General features: G+C 34.4%; 2 protein-coding genes and 1 long non-coding RNA gene across 3 annotated transcripts; 1 reads left to right on the top strand and 2 right to left on the bottom strand.

Moving 5' to 3' along the window:
- Positions 1,033-5,060, bottom strand: LOC18610018 (receptor-like kinase TMK3). Its single transcript, XM_018116003.1, has 2 exons — positions 2,535-5,060; positions 1,033-1,926 (listed from the first exon to the last, which is right to left on the bottom strand). Exons 1-2 carry the CDS (start codon positions 4,816-4,818, stop codon positions 1,400-1,402), a joined length of 2,811 nt encoding a protein of 936 aa, XP_017971492.1. The 5' UTR covers positions 4,819-5,060; the 3' UTR covers positions 1,033-1,399.
- On the bottom strand, positions 9,544-13,075 carry LOC18610017 (brassinosteroid-related acyltransferase 1). Its single transcript, XM_007045427.2, has 3 exons — positions 12,541-13,075; positions 10,948-11,406; positions 9,544-10,210 (listed from the first exon to the last, which is right to left on the bottom strand). Exons 1-3 carry the CDS (start codon positions 12,970-12,972, stop codon positions 9,710-9,712), a joined length of 1,392 nt encoding a protein of 463 aa, XP_007045489.1. The 5' UTR covers positions 12,973-13,075; the 3' UTR covers positions 9,544-9,709.
- On the top strand, positions 15,191-16,000 carry LOC108660591. Its single transcript, XR_001926382.1, has 2 exons — positions 15,191-15,495; positions 15,632-16,000. It is a non-coding gene; the product is annotated as an uncharacterized LOC108660591 (long non-coding RNA).

Here is an 18,957-nt window from a genome sequence, read left to right as displayed (position 1 = left end):
GAAATAATGCTGATGATTGGTCTTAAGATTGAGACATGGAGGGGTGCACCTCATTTAGTCCCTGTCTAGAGGTGGAGAATATTCTAAGCAACAAATACAGCTGGCATGCATTTCATGTAGACATACAACCGCTCTGTGCCTGACACATGGCATACAGTGGGGCAAATCGGACAAGACAAACAACATAGATTTATGAGACATTCTTGGGTGAGGATGAGCTGTTTGCCTGTTCAGGGAGTGTCTCAATCTGCTCACATCATTCCTTCACCTAAAACCTGTGAAGAGAGGGAATATCTTTTACCAGGGCTGGTGAGAGTCTTGAAATAACCTCATTATTTTAGCATTTAGGTTTAGCTTAATGGATGTTGCTTGACTTGTTCAATTAAAACCCTCAGCAGGGGGGACCCTTCTCCCCTGCAAGCCAATCCAGTTAGGTCACATGGCACTTAAATATGATTGCTCTCCAAATGGCTTAATATAAAGTTGATTATAAAAGCCACTTTCCTTGTGGCATGTGGCTAAAGTAAATGAATCCAATGTAATAAACCAAACAAACCTCCCTTCATTGCAGCAATAATCTATACAAAAGAATGCTTAAATTTTACTTCATTGCAGCATGTGGGCAAAAGCATAATGTCATTGAGAAGATCATGACAGATGAGTATCTTTCAACTGAATTGTTCAAATTCAGATAATTTAATCTGCATTGCATAGATATGACATGAACAAAAAGTTATTAAAGCAGTGATCTATCCAACCAAAATTTAATCATTATCCAAATCAGTATCAGCAAGGCACAGCCATAAGATGTTCAAACATGCAACAAACTGTGACAGCTAATGTGAAATTTTCAGCAAAGATGGCTTTGAATCGCTACTTAGACATCTCATCTTATATACTATCAACATAAACAAGATAGTATCTTTTTCCCCAAGAAAGGAAACGAACAGCTATGAGCAGGTTGTGAGTTCCAAAGACAGTCAACTTGGCTAAGTTTGAACCAACATCTTATAAATTACAATTACAATATAATAAATACAAACTATTAGATCATCCTTTGACAAACGAAGCTTTAACAACCATGTAGGAGGCATAATACTAGGAAATCAGAGCATGAAATGAATAACTTATTCCAAAAAGAAAAAAATGCCTGAAAGGAATAGACATTTAAGATCTGCCCTTTCTTGATTTCATTTTGAAACTTCTACAAGACGTCAGAAAAATTTAAACTGTTCAACTACAGAGATAAATAAAGGGGAGAAAGAAATCATTTCCAACAAAATACAGCAGAAGAGAGCAAACCTTACAATGAGAAATGAACAAGTAGTAGGAATGAACAAACCCAAACCTCTCAGAACCATGAATGGACACTAGAACTTGCCTCCTTTCATTATCTCTTTCACCTAGCATCTGCTGATGCAAATGAATCTGCAAACCCAGATGGCCGGCATGGTATACTGGTCTGTGTAGTGTCTGTACTGGCCAGAAATGATGATGAATCATCCAAATTGCTATTTCCCTCAAATGCTTGCCACTTTTTCAATGCTTGTGGTAAAGTCAAGTCAAGGTCGATTCCATATATGTCATCAGAATCAGGTTCTGCTGGTTTCCAGAGCTCTGCTAGTGATGACAGCCCATTGACTACGTGACTCATATCTGGCCTCTGGTAGGGCTCCCTTGCACAGCAGTGGCCAGCCAGCTCAGACACAGTGCTTATACTGGCAAGTGTTTCCTCATCAAGCTGAATAGTTTTGTCAATGGCCTTTCGGAATGTATCCTTGTTTGTGTGCATCCTACGGAACCATGTCACAAGGTGCAAACTTTCCTCGGGCTGTGTTTCATCAAGTGCCTTTCTGCCTGTGATCAATTCCATGAGGATCACACCAAAGCTAAATACATCCACCTTTGTGGTCACTCGTCCAGTAACTGCCAAAATGTTAGAACTTTCAGTTCTAATGCCAGGAATTATTAGAAGAGACAATAAATTTAATGTACACTTGCATAGTGAAATAAGGCAAATTCACAAATAACTTTAAAAACACACATTTCTTGTGACAATGTTGACCCAAAAAAAAGGATGTTCCACACTTAAACCAATATAAAGCTTAATGCTTTTGTTGGTTAATTAGAAAGTGAAGAATCACTCTATGTTAGACACATGTAATTCACTGCTGCAAGCAAACAGGAACTTATATTTTATTGGACATTCAGGAGCTTCTCAGAAGTGTCTCAATCTGCTAATGACATCATGACTTCACCTAAAACTTCTGAACAGAGAATATATTTACCAGAACCTTGTAAAGGAACTTAAAAGATTTCCTTATTGAAGAGCATCATTGTCTAACATAATGGAACATATTGCTTTTCATTATTTAAGTAAATACTCCGATATTTCACTGATGCTTTAATCCCATAAATAAAGCAGAACCCAACAGAAGCAAAACATACTAAAGGCCTTTCCAAGAACAAAAGAAAAAAGGTATAATGTGCAGGAATTTCTGATCAGAAAATGAAGAAAAACTAAAATTACTGACCAGCATACTCTGGTGCCAGATACCCAAACGTTCCTGCAAGTCTTGTTTCAACTGAATGTTTACCATCAACAGGAGCAAGACGAACCAAGCCAAAATCTGCAACTTTGGCACGCATATCGTCTCCAAGAAGAATATTGGATGGCTTAAGATCTCTATGAATGAAACTCTGTTGTGCCAGACCATGTAGATACTCAACACCTCGAGCCACATCCAGGGCAATTGTAAGTCGTCTAGTCCATTCAAGTGGCTTCAACCCTTCATCCTTCCAGTTGAATAGGTGCCTACTAAGGGTCCCTTGAGGCATGTATTCATAAACAAGAAGCCTCTCATTTCCATCCAAGCAATATCCGAGAAGTGCTACTAAATGACGGTGACGAACCTTAGTAAGAACTGCAATCTCAGACTTAAACTCAGCCAAACCCTTCTCACTCACAACACCAGACTCCATCCTTTTCACTGCAATCTTTGTCCCATCATGCAATTCCCCTTTGTAAACTGTACCAAAACCACCTCTTCCCAATACATTTTCCTCACTGAAATTATTCGTCACATTCCTCAAAACTTGAATTGAGATTACCATGTTTCCAGCCTCAACCATGTGAACATCACTAGGTCCACTGCTCGTGTGGCTGAAAGTTTCACTTCCACCATTAATACTCGATCCAGCAACAGTGATCTTAACTCCTTCCTGGTCACCAGAATGATGAGGATGTATCACTACCGTAGTTGGACTCTGTACCCTACTTGAACGCTTTCCTTTTCTAGCATACAAGCAGATACCCAAAGCAAGTAGACCCAAGCCACCAACTGCACCAATTACAGAACCCACAACCGTCCCAGTATTGGATTTCTTTTCACCACTCCCAGAAGAACTACCACCACCCCCACCACCAGGAGATCCACCAGGGGACCTGCCTTCAGGTGTGGGAACACTATCTTTTCCAATATTAGGGTTTCCATCAGTTATTATTGCAACATTTTGCCTAAAAGACGGTATTTTTCCATACAGCCTATTGTTTGAAACATCTACTCGATTGAGCTTGGGCAATGTAGTGAGCTCTGTTGGTATTGTGCCAGTAAGATTATTACCCGAAAGATCCAAAGTTGTCAATGAAGTAAGCTTAGCAAAATTACTAGAAATTGTACCAGTGAGCCCCTTTTTTGGAAAAATAACAGATACAATGTTTCCTTGAGCACATGAGATACCTAGCCAATTATTACAAGGATCATTCCCTATCCAACTATTAGCAAAATTCTCTGGATAACCAACAGCTTCCATAATAGATAACAATATATTAACACGCTCATCACAAGCAACACCAGGCATATCCAAGCAAAACCTATTACTACCAGCCGTCATATCCACAATTACAGTATCAGGAAATTTTGGGGTTGGCCCTTGAAGTTTATTATTAGTCAAATTCACAATATAGAGTGACGTTAATTTAACCAAAGACAAGGGAACAACACCAGTGAACCGATTATCTCTCAAACTTAAATTCCCCAACTGAGTTAACTTTGAAAAATCAGGTAAGGGACCTGAAAACTGGTTCCCGTGCAACCATACCTCTGTCAAAGAAGACATGCTCTGTATCACTTCAATTGTCCCATTCAAACTCTGCCCATTAACCCACAAAGACTGAATCATAGAAGCCGAAAACTCGGCAGGCAATTCTCCTTCAAGATTGTTCATAGCCAAATGCAGTTCTGTCAAGGTTGGAAACGTAACAGGGTCAAACAAACCTGGAAATCTCCCTTTAATATTAGCTTTGTTGGCAGAGAAAGCTTTCAAGGAAGTTGCTTCCTTTACGCTCTCTGGAATCTCCCAAGGTTCGAACGGGTTGTAGTCTAGATAAACAGAAGTCAATGAAGTCAAGCCTGCAAAGAAATCCGAAGGGAAAGATGAGAAATTGTTGTTGTGAAAGTTAGCTTCTTGCAACTGGCCCAACCCAGCAAGGCTTGGGATTTGTCCACTGATTTGGTTGTTCATGACTTCAAAGACGGTAAGCTGAGACAGATTCTTGAGATCAGGGGGAAGGATTCCACCAACATTTTTGTTGGATATTTGGATCCTGGTGACCCTGTTGTTTTCACAGCGGACATTATCCCATTGGCAAGGGTCAGGATTAGACCAGTCAAGGGAAGATGGGATTTTTAGGCTTGTTTTCAGCTTTTCCATGACTGAAGAGTCAGGGCCGGATTGAGAAGAGACCTGGAAAGTGAAGAAGCAAAGGAGTGAAAGAAACCAAAAAAGAAGACAACCCAAAACATGGTGCTTCTTCATTGTTCTTCTTTCTTCGTTTCTCTTGGGAGAATTAGAGAGAAAGTGAGGGAATTTAAGAGAAAAGTGGCAATCTTTATGTTACTTTTGGCCAAATGTTTTTCTTCTAGGGTTTATGGAAGCATTGATGGTACGATCAACAAAACTACAAAAGAAGAGTAAGAGAGAGAGAGAGAGAGAGAGATAGAGGTAATTGAGAGAGTGAAACGGCGGGGACAGAGGGAAAGAGAAAGAGAGAAAAGTGGGGCAAATTAAAAAAAAAAAATCAGCCTTTTTTTTTTTAAAAAAAAAAAGAAGTTAAAGAGAGAAGAGAGAGAGTGAGTGAGTGAGAGAGATAGACTTGCTTTCCTTTTCCTTAGTAAGATTTGTTAGTATGTTTGGTTTCGAGGAATGTGAAAGGGAAAATAGTTGGCACATGCAAATTAGGTCCCACCTTCCTATAATGTCGTCAATTTAACTCTCTATTTTCTCTTCTTCTCAAAACAAAATAAGAAACTTCTTGAAATTTCATTGGACAAAAATATAATTTTATATTACTTCATGTAATTTACTATAATTTCAAATAGTCTCCATTGTGACATTGTAGCTCAATTCCATATTATGTCATTAGAATTGCTCCTTCAAATTGAGTTTCATTGTAAATTTCATTAGATTCATTCCCCTCCTATCATTTTTTGTTTTATAATTAGAGTAAGGAAATTCGAATTCTATTCTTTAGACAAAAGACCATACACCAATCAATAAACTAAATGCTCTAGTGTTATCATTTTCTTATCTTGTTTTGCTAACTTAAACATCACTTAAATTGTCAAATACCCCTTAAATAAATTATCTTAATATTAATATATATATTATTCACCTTTATAATATGTTCAATTTCAAAATATAAGATTTTTCGTTTTTATCAATATAAGAGTTAAAGATTTAGAAGGCATAATGCCTTTACAATTTGAGAAATATATCAAATAAAATTTTGATATATGTTAGCAAACATAAAAAATCCAATGCATGTGGTTTACCTTTTTTTTCTTTTCTTTTTTTGGGTGGAACATGAGGTTTGCTTTAATTATTCTTTTAAAATAATTATAACATAAAGTTGTAGATTAAAATAGAAGAAGAGAAAAATTGAACTAATTAGGATGACATTGTAAAGAAATATGGCCTAAATGGTAACTTAAGATATTTATCTATAATTAGAGCAATACTTTTTGGTATAAGAGGAAACATAATGATTCAAATCCCAAATTTCTATTTAAATCGTCACTAACCTTCAATCATTATGTTTTCATTTTACACTTTAAATTTGTTGGTAGCCTTATAATATAGGACAAGACAAAAGAAAAGGGTTGGTTGGGTTAGAAATAATTAATATTTTTAATTTAATTTAATTTTAAATTTTAATCCTCAAAATTTTTGTGTTATTTTGATTACTAACTTTCAACGGAAAAATACCGAAAAAATCGCCATTTAATGCCACTATTTTTTAATTATTTCAATTAATGTCATTAGCTATAAATTAGTAATTTACTTATCAAAATCTCCTTTGTCTTGAAAAAAAAAAAAGAAAGGGCAATAATGCCTATGCAAAGCAATGCAAGTGTGAACTCCCCAATTAATCTTACCGCTTTTGTTACTCGTGTGTAGCAATAATAAAATAAGAAAAATTGCGTGAGGGATTGGCAATGTGGCATGTGATTAATTAACGCGGTTTATTAATTAGTTTTGGCTTAAGCATATTTGTCAACCTTCTGAGTCTGACAGGATCTGCCCACAGAATCAATAATCCTGACATCTTCTGAGTTGCACCCAACTTTGTCCCTCTCATCATTTCTTAATCATACTTTTAGACTTAGCTAATCTCAAATCGAATTAATACGAACCATTACCATAATTTTAACTTAAATTTGGGCCTAAAGTTTTGGGCCTAAAATAATGAAGAGGACAAGCTCTACGTCTTTTTTCTTTTTCTTTTGTTTTTTTTTTGTCTAAAAATGTTAAGAGAAATAGGGGATATAATCCAAAATTTTTTTAGTATAATATTTTAAAAAGTCATTAAATTATTTTAAAAATAAAAATGAGTTATTGTTATTTTATTGCATTAAATAAAATCTTTATATTTCTATTTTAAATTAAATAAATTTAATATATCATTTATCATTTTATATTTACATTATACCGACGGATTGATGTAAAAAAATAAAAATATTACGTGACCACGTCATCATTTCACATCACTAACTATTATGACATGCTAACATATCATATTAGTATCATGTACTATAAAATGATGAGAGATGTTTTAACTATCGATAATTAGTCAAGTATTAGTTATAAAAATTTATTGGGGTCAAAATAAAAAAAAATTGATTAAACATAATAAAAAAAATAAAAACTTATTAAATTTTTTTTTGAATAATTCATAAACTTTTTAAAGTATTATACTTATTTTTTTAATCTAATCAAAAAAGAAAAAAAATTTAAGCTTAACTTTTCGACAAAAAAGGTACATAATTTTATCAATGAGCCGAACAGAAGGAACCTTTGAAAATTTCATTGGAGAAAAGCAGCTGGAGAATAAAAAAATAATTTTCATATAAATTAAACCCCAAAATTATTGGACGTGTAATGCAATAGGCAAAAGACCAAGTCATTTCAGTACTCGCAAGAAAGAGGGGACAACACCATGCAAGCAACGAAGGTTAAAAACAATTTGTTGAATCCCCAAAACGGGCATTTGGAAAATTTGGGAACAAGATTTGTAAAAAGAAAAAAAAATGGGGAATGTTTAATTGATGAGGTGGGTGGATTTAAATTCCCCAAGTTCCATATCCACGCATGCAATTACACACTGTCCAATTTGAACTTTTTCTTTGTTTCACATATATTTTGTGGTCCAAATGTTTGAGATTTCAAAGAGAGACAGATAGGCCAGTTTTGGCCTTTGGTAGCATACGTGGACTTGACCATTTTGGAGCCGTCCTCCCACAGGGACATATATCAAAGCTTTAATAATGAAATATTGGAATTGGATCAATACATATTCCTTGTCCATATATATATATATATATTTATATTTTTTTTTTGTGGGGTCTTTACAGATATATACTGCTGGCCAGTTGCCATTTGTTCGTATTTGATTCTGTTCAAACCCAATTCCCTGTTTCCTCAACAAAACAAACTTGTTCAAAACTTGAATTTGAAGAAGCAAACATATTCATGGTTTAATATTCTTTTTTTTAAATTTCCTAACAAATGTGAATACGTGTGAATCTCTCTCTATCAATGTATTTTTTGTCTACTTGTAAGACTCTGTTGCTAAAATTCTATTGTTGTCATGTGTGTAGGTGTTATGGATTTCATCTGAAATGAGATAGGTCTTATACTTATAAATACGAATTTTCTTTTACCTATAATGTATGTCTTTTGAATTCAAAATATGGGTTTGTAATAAGTAATATCAGAATTTACTCAATTCTTCAATAATATAAGACTCTCATGGGAAATATCAAGATCAAAGTAATTAAACTCAAAATAAGATGGATCATTTTTTTTTACGGATAAAAAAGGAATTAGTGTAACTAGAACGTTTCAAAATTTAGTGGAGTAGAATCTCACAGATCCCCTATATTTATAAGAAATAAGATGCATCTTTAACTTATAAATAAAAGACTTCCTCAACTTGATAGATATGTCATTTAAATTGAAAGTATGAACTTTCGACACATGAAGGTGGTTTGATTTATTAAATTTGAATTATTGCTATCCAATTTAATTAATTAGGTCTTATACTTGATAAATCATTTGTGCATGCATATATATATCACATGGGTTCATTTACTTTTATTTTGCATGTGCATACGGAGCAGGTTTAATGAGTATTAATTTGTAAGCCCATCTATCTAATCAATGCTTTCTTTTTTTAATAAGAAATCTTTACCTATATAAATTTATCATTTTAATTTATATATGTATCTTTCGTTTACTGTTTTATATTGTTTTAAGATAAATTAAAATACGTATCTTTTTATATTTGAATATAGTTTTTTTACTCTAATTTAACTTATTATTTAAAGAACCTTTTTTTTCCTAATATTGACATTATTTTTTTTATTAAAATTAACTAATTCAAAATTTTTTCATCCTCCATTTCATTATTTTCATTATTGTTTATAAGATATTATATGCATTTTAATCAAGTCAACACAAGGCAATTATATAACAAAATAAAATTAAGATGCTAATTTTTTCCCTAATAAATAAGGAGAGTTGTTGTGGCTCTTAACTTGGCATTTGTGACATTTTCATAATTAAGACAACTCTTTTTTATTTTTTATAGAGATCAGAATTAAATAAAAAAAAAAGAAAAAAGGAATGAGGGAAGTGAGAATGGGATGTGTCACTAATACATATTGATTGTACACTGTGTCAAGTAACTTAAATTCATGCATGCATGCCAATTAATTACTTCACATGAAGAAATAAGTTTCAAGGTTTTCTTGGCGTCCAGAGAAATAATTTCAGGATGACATTTCAAGTGATAATAAGATCCATGCACCATGACTTAAATGAAGGGCAGGTCAAACATAAAAGCTTTGCTTGATAGGATGGAAATGTATGTATGTATGTATGTATGTATGTATATTAATTAAATTAAACTAAAGATACATATTAATGACAATTTTGCTTTGTCACATAAAAAGGACATGAAATTTGAGAAAAGCATAAATATATACAATACCTTAAGCATTAACATATCCTTAATTAAACTATATTATACAAGTCCAGACAAACCACTCAACTGATCACAACATAATTAACAATACAAGCAACAACCTATGTAAATTACTTCAACCATTTTGATGGCAATTCTCATGATCATGATGGACTGTCTCATCTACATGTTGCTTAGGTTATTGAAGTTGGTGATAAGATCATGCACATATTGTCTCCCAATACCAATTCGAACTAGGAACCCACCAGGTTCTTCAAGGTTCAACATTAGAAAAGCGGTTTCCGGGACAGGAGTTGCTAAGATGGCTGCATTGGAAACCTTTCCCCATCCGAAATCAAGAGCATGGAAAGGAAACCTCGACCAATCAGACACAATGGTTAGTTCTCTCATAGAGGGGAAAAACTTATCCGAGGCCTCGAGAGCCCTTGCATACAATTTGATATATTCATCGGTAATCTCATCTTTTGCTGCTTGGATTTTTCGGATTGTGTCGTGCAGAGGTTCTTCTAGCAGCTGTTTCACCGAACATGACACTGAGGCAAGAACAAAGGCATTTCCTGTGAAGTTGTCACCAAGTGGGGGTCGAAGCCTGCTCCGAGCATCAACTGGGAATTGCAAACAGATGTTTGTGTTTGCCTGTAAACTCAGAGTCTTCACTCTTGCCTGGTTATATTTAAGTGACCAATAATATCATTCTCATTGCTTTAGCAAGAATTCACATATATAAAGGAATTTACTATAATCATTGAAAAAATGTTATTGAAATTATTGTAGCCACTTAGTAGTAATTAAGTAGATTATTTTATATTTATTCAAATTAATAATAATTAAGTCATCAAGAATTATCCTTTCCAGTAATTGTTATGTAATTAATTACATTACTGATATATATAGTAATTCAATTTTTTGAACATATATTTTAATTTATATTTATTCTTTCAAGTTCTGTTGTGGGGTCATCGTCTATGTAATGATATTATAACAGATACACCATAAAGAACTGTCATGAAACTAGAATTTGAATTCTAGCAGAACAGTATAAAATCCTTTCTTTGATGCCAAGGAAATTTATTCAAGAACTAGTTGCCTTACAGAAATGTGATTTAATGTAATGGAAATGCATCATCAGGCCTTCAATGGTTTTTATCTGCAGGGGCTCCACTTCATATGTAGCTGTAAAGCTTTTTGATTTATTCATGAAAATAAAGTAGTTTCATTAATTTTTATGTAGAGAAAAAGGAGTAATCACCACTACCTTGATGTGAATTTGAAGAATTATGGAGTAATAATACCAAGTAGATCAGGTAATTAAACTCAAAAGACTTCAGTGGTCCTGGAATATGCAGATAAGAGTTGCTTTATTATATAATAAGTCAAGCATATAAACTTAAATGACTCACCTTCCAAACATGGGCACACAAAACATCAAACGTAGAGCACTTCGGAAGCTTGCCCTTTTCAATTGCTTGTCCTTTCCATGTCTCTACAGTTTCCTTCTTCATGCCTAGAGTAACTAGTTCTAGCCCAACTTGAGGATCAACCTGGCTGAACTTTGCCACGGCAGTTCCCCAACATCTGTCATCTGAGGCCATGGCTTGCATAGGTATTCCATAGAGATCTTGAATAGCTGTAATATGGCCCTGTTCATATATTGAAGCAGCCGTGGGGCTTGAATTGGGAGAATAGATGGCACTTAACAGGGCATCCCTTGAATGGTTAGGCACCATAAGTTCAGACTCATCTTTCCCGTTTGATATTTGAGCCCAAGATGCAAGAAAGTTAAATGCGCCTAGGCCATCAAACAAAGCATGGCTGCTACCAAAGCCAATCGAAAACCCTCCACAAGCAAACTTTGTTATCTGCAAAAGGGGGTGCCAACTAGTTATAATAAATAGGGGATTCAACGGAAACATAGAACAGCTAGAGATATAGTAAATGAAATGCTGTGAAGCGTACGACTTAGTAATACTTAGTGCTTACATACGAGCTTATTCGAAATAATTCTACCAGGCATCTTATTTGAAAGTAAAGGCGATGTAATAGTCTCATATTTCATTTAGATAGTTTTTTGTTTTTCCAAAATAAAAGCCCAATTTTCTGATCCATCAGTGTAAAGTAACAATTAAACAGTTGCAATACTAATGATTATGAGCAATCAAATTAGTCCTTGCAATGATGATATCTGAAATATTAGCCAATTAACGCTAGGTTTCATTTAGATTTTCACCCTAGATAGGTTACCAGCCTGTTGAAAAAATGCAGGGTGCTCCCATTCCAAAAAGAGGGAGCTTAGTAAGTACTTGATTTATCTAGCTAATCTCTCAAGTTGTTTGTGATAAGGCGACAGATAAAAACCAGAAAGAGATTTAGGTTTGAAGGACGATAAAAGCTAAGCAAAATGTTCTACCAAGAGAACAAGCAAGTTTATATTTAGGTTTAGGGTTTCCCACTATTCTCAAGTAGAACTTAAACCAACTCTCCATAAATAAAAACTAAAAGAAGTGGACGTCAGAGCAAGGGACAAGTTTATCTAGAGAAAGGTGTCTGTGAATGTGAACATCAGGACTTCATAGTCTCCTGACTTCGATTAAACCTGCACAATAATCATTCATGGTAGTCAAATTAAACTCATTAGATAAGTGCTAACTATGACCTTAGTTTGGAGCATATGTATTAAGCTCAATTCATGGTTATCTATCCTCAGCAGATTGTTTCTAAGAAGAGGGAAAAACTATTTTCTTTCTTCTTTCATGCATGAGCAGAAGCTATAATTAAAATATTATGGTCACCAAATTACACCATAGTGTGATCGTTTGCATCTTTGTGATACAAAAAAAAAAAAAAAACCTGTCAAGAGAACGTCATTTCAGTTGTTCCACATCTCAGGTAATCAATTTGACTACCTATAGCAGAAAGGTAATTAACAAAATAAAGGAGAAAAAAATTAAAATAAAAAACCTAGAGTACTTCTCTCTCATGGACAAAATCCAAACCTGAACAACTGCAATTGGATTTTCTGAAATATCAGTGGCTTCAGGGCACTTAGGAACCAGGTTTTCATAGCAACTCTTGTATTCATGCAGCCTTCCAAGTTCCTCAAGCTTGGAATCAGTCACAGCAGTTATCAGGATGACTCCTTCGTTGTTGCAGTCAATTTCTAGCTTGCCCGAGGCTTCATTGATTCTAAACCTCCCTGCAGCTGGATACCAAGGAATCAGCACTTTCTGAAGAGCTGTTTTGGCTCTCTCAACAGGATCTTCATCCTGCATAAATGATTCATTAATCAACTGAGAATTATAAAAGAAGACAGTGTAGAGAATGGAAGGAGATATCCTGTCCAAACCAGAGAGTTCAATAGTCTGTCTTTTAAATTGTTTGAAAGGTTTGAGAATTATATTCTCCTTAATGCATAGCTTTAGCTCCATTACTTAAAATAGGATAATGATTAAGAACTCTAACGGAAGTTGCAGAGATTATGAAAGCTGTCTCATGTTCGTACAAAGTGAGGAAAAACCCTAGGTTTATATAATTTCGAAACGACGGGATGCTGCAGTGCCAGGGGGTCAGCTTGACAGAAAGCGTTTAATATGCAGGTAAGGACAACTGTTTTCCCATCACTGTCTCTAGTGGGATGAGCAAAGGTACCATATTCGAAAGGCTCTCTGAAGTATATTATATGCAATCTAGTACCAAATTGCTACCTAAAAGTATATTGCCAAGAGACCAATATCATACGCTAAGTAGCCATAAAAAGCTCTTATGGATTATGATTAGGCAAGCCAGTCGAAAAGGATGAGAGTTTGTATTTTTTAATGGGATGATTTGTTTTTATTCTCAGGCATGAGAATTTTGTCACTTTCCCTTTTGCAATGCTTGTCGGTAATCTTGTCTGATGATAAGATCAATGGCATGTAATTGCTTTGGTGGCTTTTAGAGCTATGTTTCTGTTATCATGTTCCATTAAACATACTCACTTTTCCCACCAATACATACGATTCTTCCAGGTAACCCTCGTTACTGCATCATTTTCTACTAAAATTGAGATGCAGCATATATAGAACCTATATAGCCTACTCATAATGGTGGAGAGGGCTATAAAGTTAAACCTATCTAGGAGTGATACTTTAATCTATATTATACCAGTGTTAGGGCAAACAATTAAACTGAGTAAATCGAATCATTAGTCCATGACTTTTTTGAATTTTGTTTTTATTTGTGATATTTTGAATTTGTATGAAATCCTTCAATCCATCGACATTGCGAAATATGGATTGGACTGCCACATGTACATTCACTTATGTTTCATGTGACAAATTTTGTCAATATTCTAATAGTGTGTTAACAAACAGATGGATATACCGAAACAAATTTAAAAATCATGGTTAAGGTTTTAGGTAATTCTAAAGTAAATTCCATCATTAATTTGTAACTTTAAGTTTCATTTTCAACCATAACTTAAAAGATTAAAATTTTTCATCCATGATCTTTTGATTTTATTTTAAATTTATCCATCTATCAACGTACCATTCAAATTTAAATGAAATTTGTGATATGCCCACCAAATTACCACATGGCAATTTTTTTTTTTATGTATTCCCTATTTCATATCATGGTTGAAATTCAAAATATAAAAAAAAAAGTCAAGAACTAATGATGCAATTGATTTAGTAAACCCTATATGAGAAGTAGTGTAGCCTTTAAAATAATTTGCTTTTAAACTGATCATGCTCATAATCCTTAAGTATTTAATTGTGCTGATCATACTTTAGATTCAACAGGGTGCCTAAGTACGTACGTAGGATCACAACAATATTGGAAGGCCGGTTAACAAAATCAAATTAAGCACTTGCAGAATTACTCCGATCATTAGTCAACCAAGCAATTTATTTGCAATTTAATCACTACTTTTCTTTTAGGTATGTCCGATCCTATAGTGGACCATATAAATGGCTTCAAGCATAAGAACGACAGTTGTACATATATTATTATAGAAGGTATCTGCCCCCATTGCTGACAAACTTTGCAGAAAACATGCATCTGGTTTCTATCTGTTTCATGTCCTTGTGTGTTTCAGCTTTAGCAAAGCAATTCTTTTTTTTTTTTGTTTGAACTTAGCAAAACAATTGTTACTACACTTTTTCCCTTTAACTAATTATATATGGTAATGGTGGTGGGATCTTCTCTTTTTCAGGGACTGACCTCTATTATTTATGCAATTCTTTGCCAAACTAAGGCAAACTTACAAATAAAATACTGTGCAATTGTGGCATTCGACGGAAAGGTGCATGGCCGTGGATCCTAGCTGCCACCTAAATGTAGTCACTAGTCAATTAGTGTGGAAATCAATGCCTTGAATTGATTGATTAAGTTTGAATAGCCAAAACAAAGGGGAAACTATTGAAGATTTGATAAAAACTGAAAGTATGAAGAACAGGGATGAAAGAGAGTCAGAGAGAATAATCGAATGAGAGGAAAGAGAAAATTTTGGGTCAGCACAAAAACAATGTGTATAGCCAATCTCATATACTCAGTAACCAACTTTATATACATGATGGAAGAAAGAGAAAAAAAATAAAATGTACCAGCTGGTTAAGCAACCACTTGGCATTCCAACCTTCAAGATGCAATGGGAATGGTGAGATATTTCCTGCCACTAGTCATTTCTCAACTATACAAACGATGTAATTTTGGAAGAAATACAATGAACTAAGACCTGAATTCTGGCACGTGAGAAAAGTAAATAACCATAGCAGATAGACAAAGTGAAAGTACAAATTAGACAAGGTAAAGACACCAATCGACATAGGTAAAGAAATAAAATGGCAGCTAAAGTCTTCTTCTATTTGAACTTGTCAAGATTCATCACCTCTGATACTACAAAATAAAGCACCAGATTTCAACACACCTCCTTGGTGTTCCTTTTGCAGACTCCCAGTAAAGCTCTCAGTGTAAGAAACTTAGTGAAAACATCAGCTACCTGATCATTTGTTCCACAGTGAATAACAACAATCTCATCATCTTTTACTGCATCTCTAATAAAGTGAAATTTCACCTTGATGTGTTTTGTCCTTCCATGATGAACAGGATTTTTAGCAATGGAAATAGCTGATTTGTTATCGATCATTAATGGAGTTCCTATCTTCTGCTCAAATCCCAAATCTCCCAAAATCTTCTTGATCCATATAGCTTGGTTTGCAGCAACTGCAGCTGAGGATTAAGCAACCATCTCTTGTTTCTTAGAGTTCCATGAGAAGATTACAGTGCCAAAAGAGAAGCAGTAACCTCCAGTACTTCTTGAATCATTTAAGCTTCCAGCCCAATCACTATCATAATAGCCAATCAAATCTCCACTATTTACTTTTCAAACTTTAAACCATAATTGACTGTTCCTTTAATGTATCTTAAGACTCTCTTAGCAGCAGAAAAATGAATCTAAGATGGTTTCTGCATAAACCTGGACAATAAACTGGCTGGAGACATCAAATCAGGTCATGAAGCAGTTAAATACAATAAACTTCCAACAATGCTTTTGTAGTTAGAAGTTGCAACCTCAAAAGCTCCATCATCCTTACTTAATTTGCAATTAGCAGCAAGAGGTGTCTCTACTGCCTTACTGTTTTTCATATGAAACCTTTTTAACAACTCAATAGCATATTTGCCTTGATGAATACAAATAAACGCCGAGTGTTGTATGAACTGCATACCTAGAAAATAATGCATTTCATCTAAATCTGTCATTTCAATTTCTGCCATCAACTTACTCTTGCATTCTGTCACAGTGGTATCATCCAAACTAGTTATCAAAAGATCATCAATATATAAAGAGATTATAACCACAGCTGTCTCAGCTGACTTGTACAAATACACGGTAGGTTCATTTGGACTTCTAACAAAACCTTTTGTAATAAGAAATGCATCTATTCAATCATACCAGGCTCTTGGAGCCTACTTCAAACCATACAATGCTTTCACAAGTTTGCATACCTTTCCTTCAGTACCTGGTTTTATGAAGCCTTCCAGTTGCTGGATGTATATATCCTCACACAGATAACCATTCAAAAAAGCTGATCTAACATCTAGATAAAGGATTTTCCATCCTTCTCAAGCAATTAAGGCAGAGAGGAGTCTTATGGTATCATGTCTTACTACTGGAGCAAAGGTCTCACAATAGTCAATACCATATATTTATGAGTACCCTTTCACTACTAGTTTGGCTTTAAACTTGTTGACAGTACCATCTGCATTGAGCTTGATTTTGTAGATCCACTTGACACCTATGATGTGTTGATCTGCTGGCTTATCTACCAATATTCAAGTGCCATTTTTTTTCTTTCATTTGCATTTCCTGCTCTGTAGCTTTTAGCCATCTAGTATCTTTTGCTGCTTCATAGTAACAGGTAGGTTTTACAACTGCCACATTACATCTTGCATATATGTCCTGTAAAGATCTAGTACCCCTGACTGCCAAATGTTCTGCTTCTATATCCTCATCACTGTCAATCTCACACTGCTCATCCACTAATGTCTGACTAGAACTACCAAAACTCTTAACAACCAGCTTATCCCAGTTCTACCATGACTGCTCATCAAATCTAATGTCTTTGTTGACAAAAATCTACTTTGTCTCAATATTATAGAGCTTATAGCCTTTAGTAATGTCAGTATAGCCTATAAATATTGCCAAAATGCTTTTCTCATCAAGCTTAGTTCTTCTGCTATCTGGTGTTTTCGCATAACAAACACTGCCAAATACCTTGATATACAGAACACTTAGTTTATAACCAAACCAGGCTTCATATGCTGTCTTGTTCTCTAGCACTCTTGTTTGTGATCTGTTTAGCAGATAATTTGCAGTACTTGTAGCTTCAGCCCAAATTGGTAGAGTAAGCACCTTGCCATTTCTATAATAGTTTTGTTCCTCCTTTCAACTACCCCATTCTACTGAGGATTATAGGGTACAGTCAACTCAACTGATGAATTACTCCAACTTGAGATAAGAACTTTTCAAACTCGGAGGCAGTGAATTCTTTTCCATTATTACTCCTCATTATTTTAATGGACTTAGATACTTGATTCTCAACCTGCTTCTTGACCTTCACAAAGCAAGGCAAAGCTTCTGACTTAAATTTCAAAAACAAAATCCAACTGTACATGGTAACATCATCACTGAATAGCAGAAAATATCTACTTCCTCCTAAGGAAGGAATATTCATAGGTCCTCCCAAATCAGTGTGAATCAACTGCAATTTCTCTGTTGCTTTCCATTTCATTTCCTTTGGAAATGAAAACCTACTTTGTTTCTCATATTGATAGATTCCACACACTGTTACATGTTTGGTTATCCTTGGCAAACCCTTTACTGACTCTTGTGATGACATCTTCTGTAATGAATTATAATTAATGTGCCCTAACCTCCTGTGCCATAGCTCATAATCAACAACTGAACTAACAAAAACTTTGTGTTCAGTATGCTTCCAGGCAATTGGATAGCATTTGTTTTTCATTTCTACTGTTAACACTTCATCTCCTTTAGGATAAAAAATAGTACAATATCTATCTTTAAATAACAAAACATAATGGTTTTCTGTGAGTTGACCAACACTCAGGAGGTTCTGATTAGCATCTGGAACCAAATAAACATTGGTTATATACTTATAACCAGAGTCAATCTCCACAGCTACAGTTCTTGTACCAACTATCTCTAGAAATACCCCATTACCAATCTCAACCTTAGCCTTAAAGCTTTTATCTAAAGTTGTAAATTGGCTCTCATCACCAGTCATGTGATACGAGCAACCACTATCAATTAACCAAACTTTTTTTCTAGCTGATTCATCAACCATCCTTGCCATAAACAACACTTCATTAGACTCTTCCACATGTTTAGCCACTGTAGCCTTCTCATTTAAGCTTGAACCCTTGTTCTTGCACACTCTTTCCACATGACCAAGTTGATGGCAAGCCCTACACTTAACATTAATAGCATGTTTGGTTGGGGGAATGGCTAAGCCATTCCTCCTTTATTCCCAAGGAATTTTTATTCCTTTGTTTGGTTGAAAAATGATCCAAGGAATAGCCATTCCTATGGAATGGTTATTCTTCAAAATCCTTCAAAACCAAGGAATAGCTAATACCATCCTCCCCCATGGTATTAGCTATTCCATGGTTGAGGAATAAATTTAAAATTAATAAAGACAAAAATACCCCTTACAAGTTTGAAAATTTACAACTTTATTAGTAATAAAATATTATTTTTTCTCTCTCCTCTTTCTCTCACTTGATTTCAATTTTTAATAAATATTTAAATATTTAAATTATAATAAAATATTAATATTTAAATTCTCAAGTATTAATATTTTAAATAAAAATATAAATTATTAATATTCAAAAATAAAATAATCAAAATATAA

Source organism: Theobroma cacao, chromosome 2 (genome assembly GCF_000208745.1).
Source record: "Theobroma cacao cultivar B97-61/B2 chromosome 2, Criollo_cocoa_genome_V2, whole genome shotgun sequence".
Taxonomy (NCBI): Eukaryota; Viridiplantae; Streptophyta; class Magnoliopsida; order Malvales; family Malvaceae; genus Theobroma; species Theobroma cacao.
This window is presented reverse-complemented; position numbering and strand designations above follow the sequence as displayed.

Excerpts from the sequence above, each read along its gene's own strand:
- LOC18610018 (XM_018116003.1), bottom strand. The coding sequence starts at position 4,818 with ATGAAGAAGCACCATGTTTTGGGTTGTCTTCTTTTTTGGTTTCTTTCA. Across the intron at positions 1,927-2,534 it reads TCTGGCACCAGAGTATGCTG|TTACTGGACGAGTGACCACA; the intron begins GTCAGTAATTTT and ends ACATTTTGGCAG.
- LOC18610017 (XM_007045427.2), bottom strand. The coding sequence starts at position 12,972 with ATGGAGCTAAAGCTATGCATTAAGGAGAATATAATTCTCAAACCTTTC. Across the intron at positions 11,407-12,540 it reads ATCCAATTGCAGTTGTTCAG|ATAACAAAGTTTGCTTGTGG; the intron begins GTTTGGATTTTG and ends CCCCTTTTGCAG. Across the intron at positions 10,211-10,947 it reads TGTGTGCCCATGTTTGGAAG|GCAAGAGTGAAGACTCTGAG; the intron begins GTGAGTCATTTA and ends AAATATAACCAG.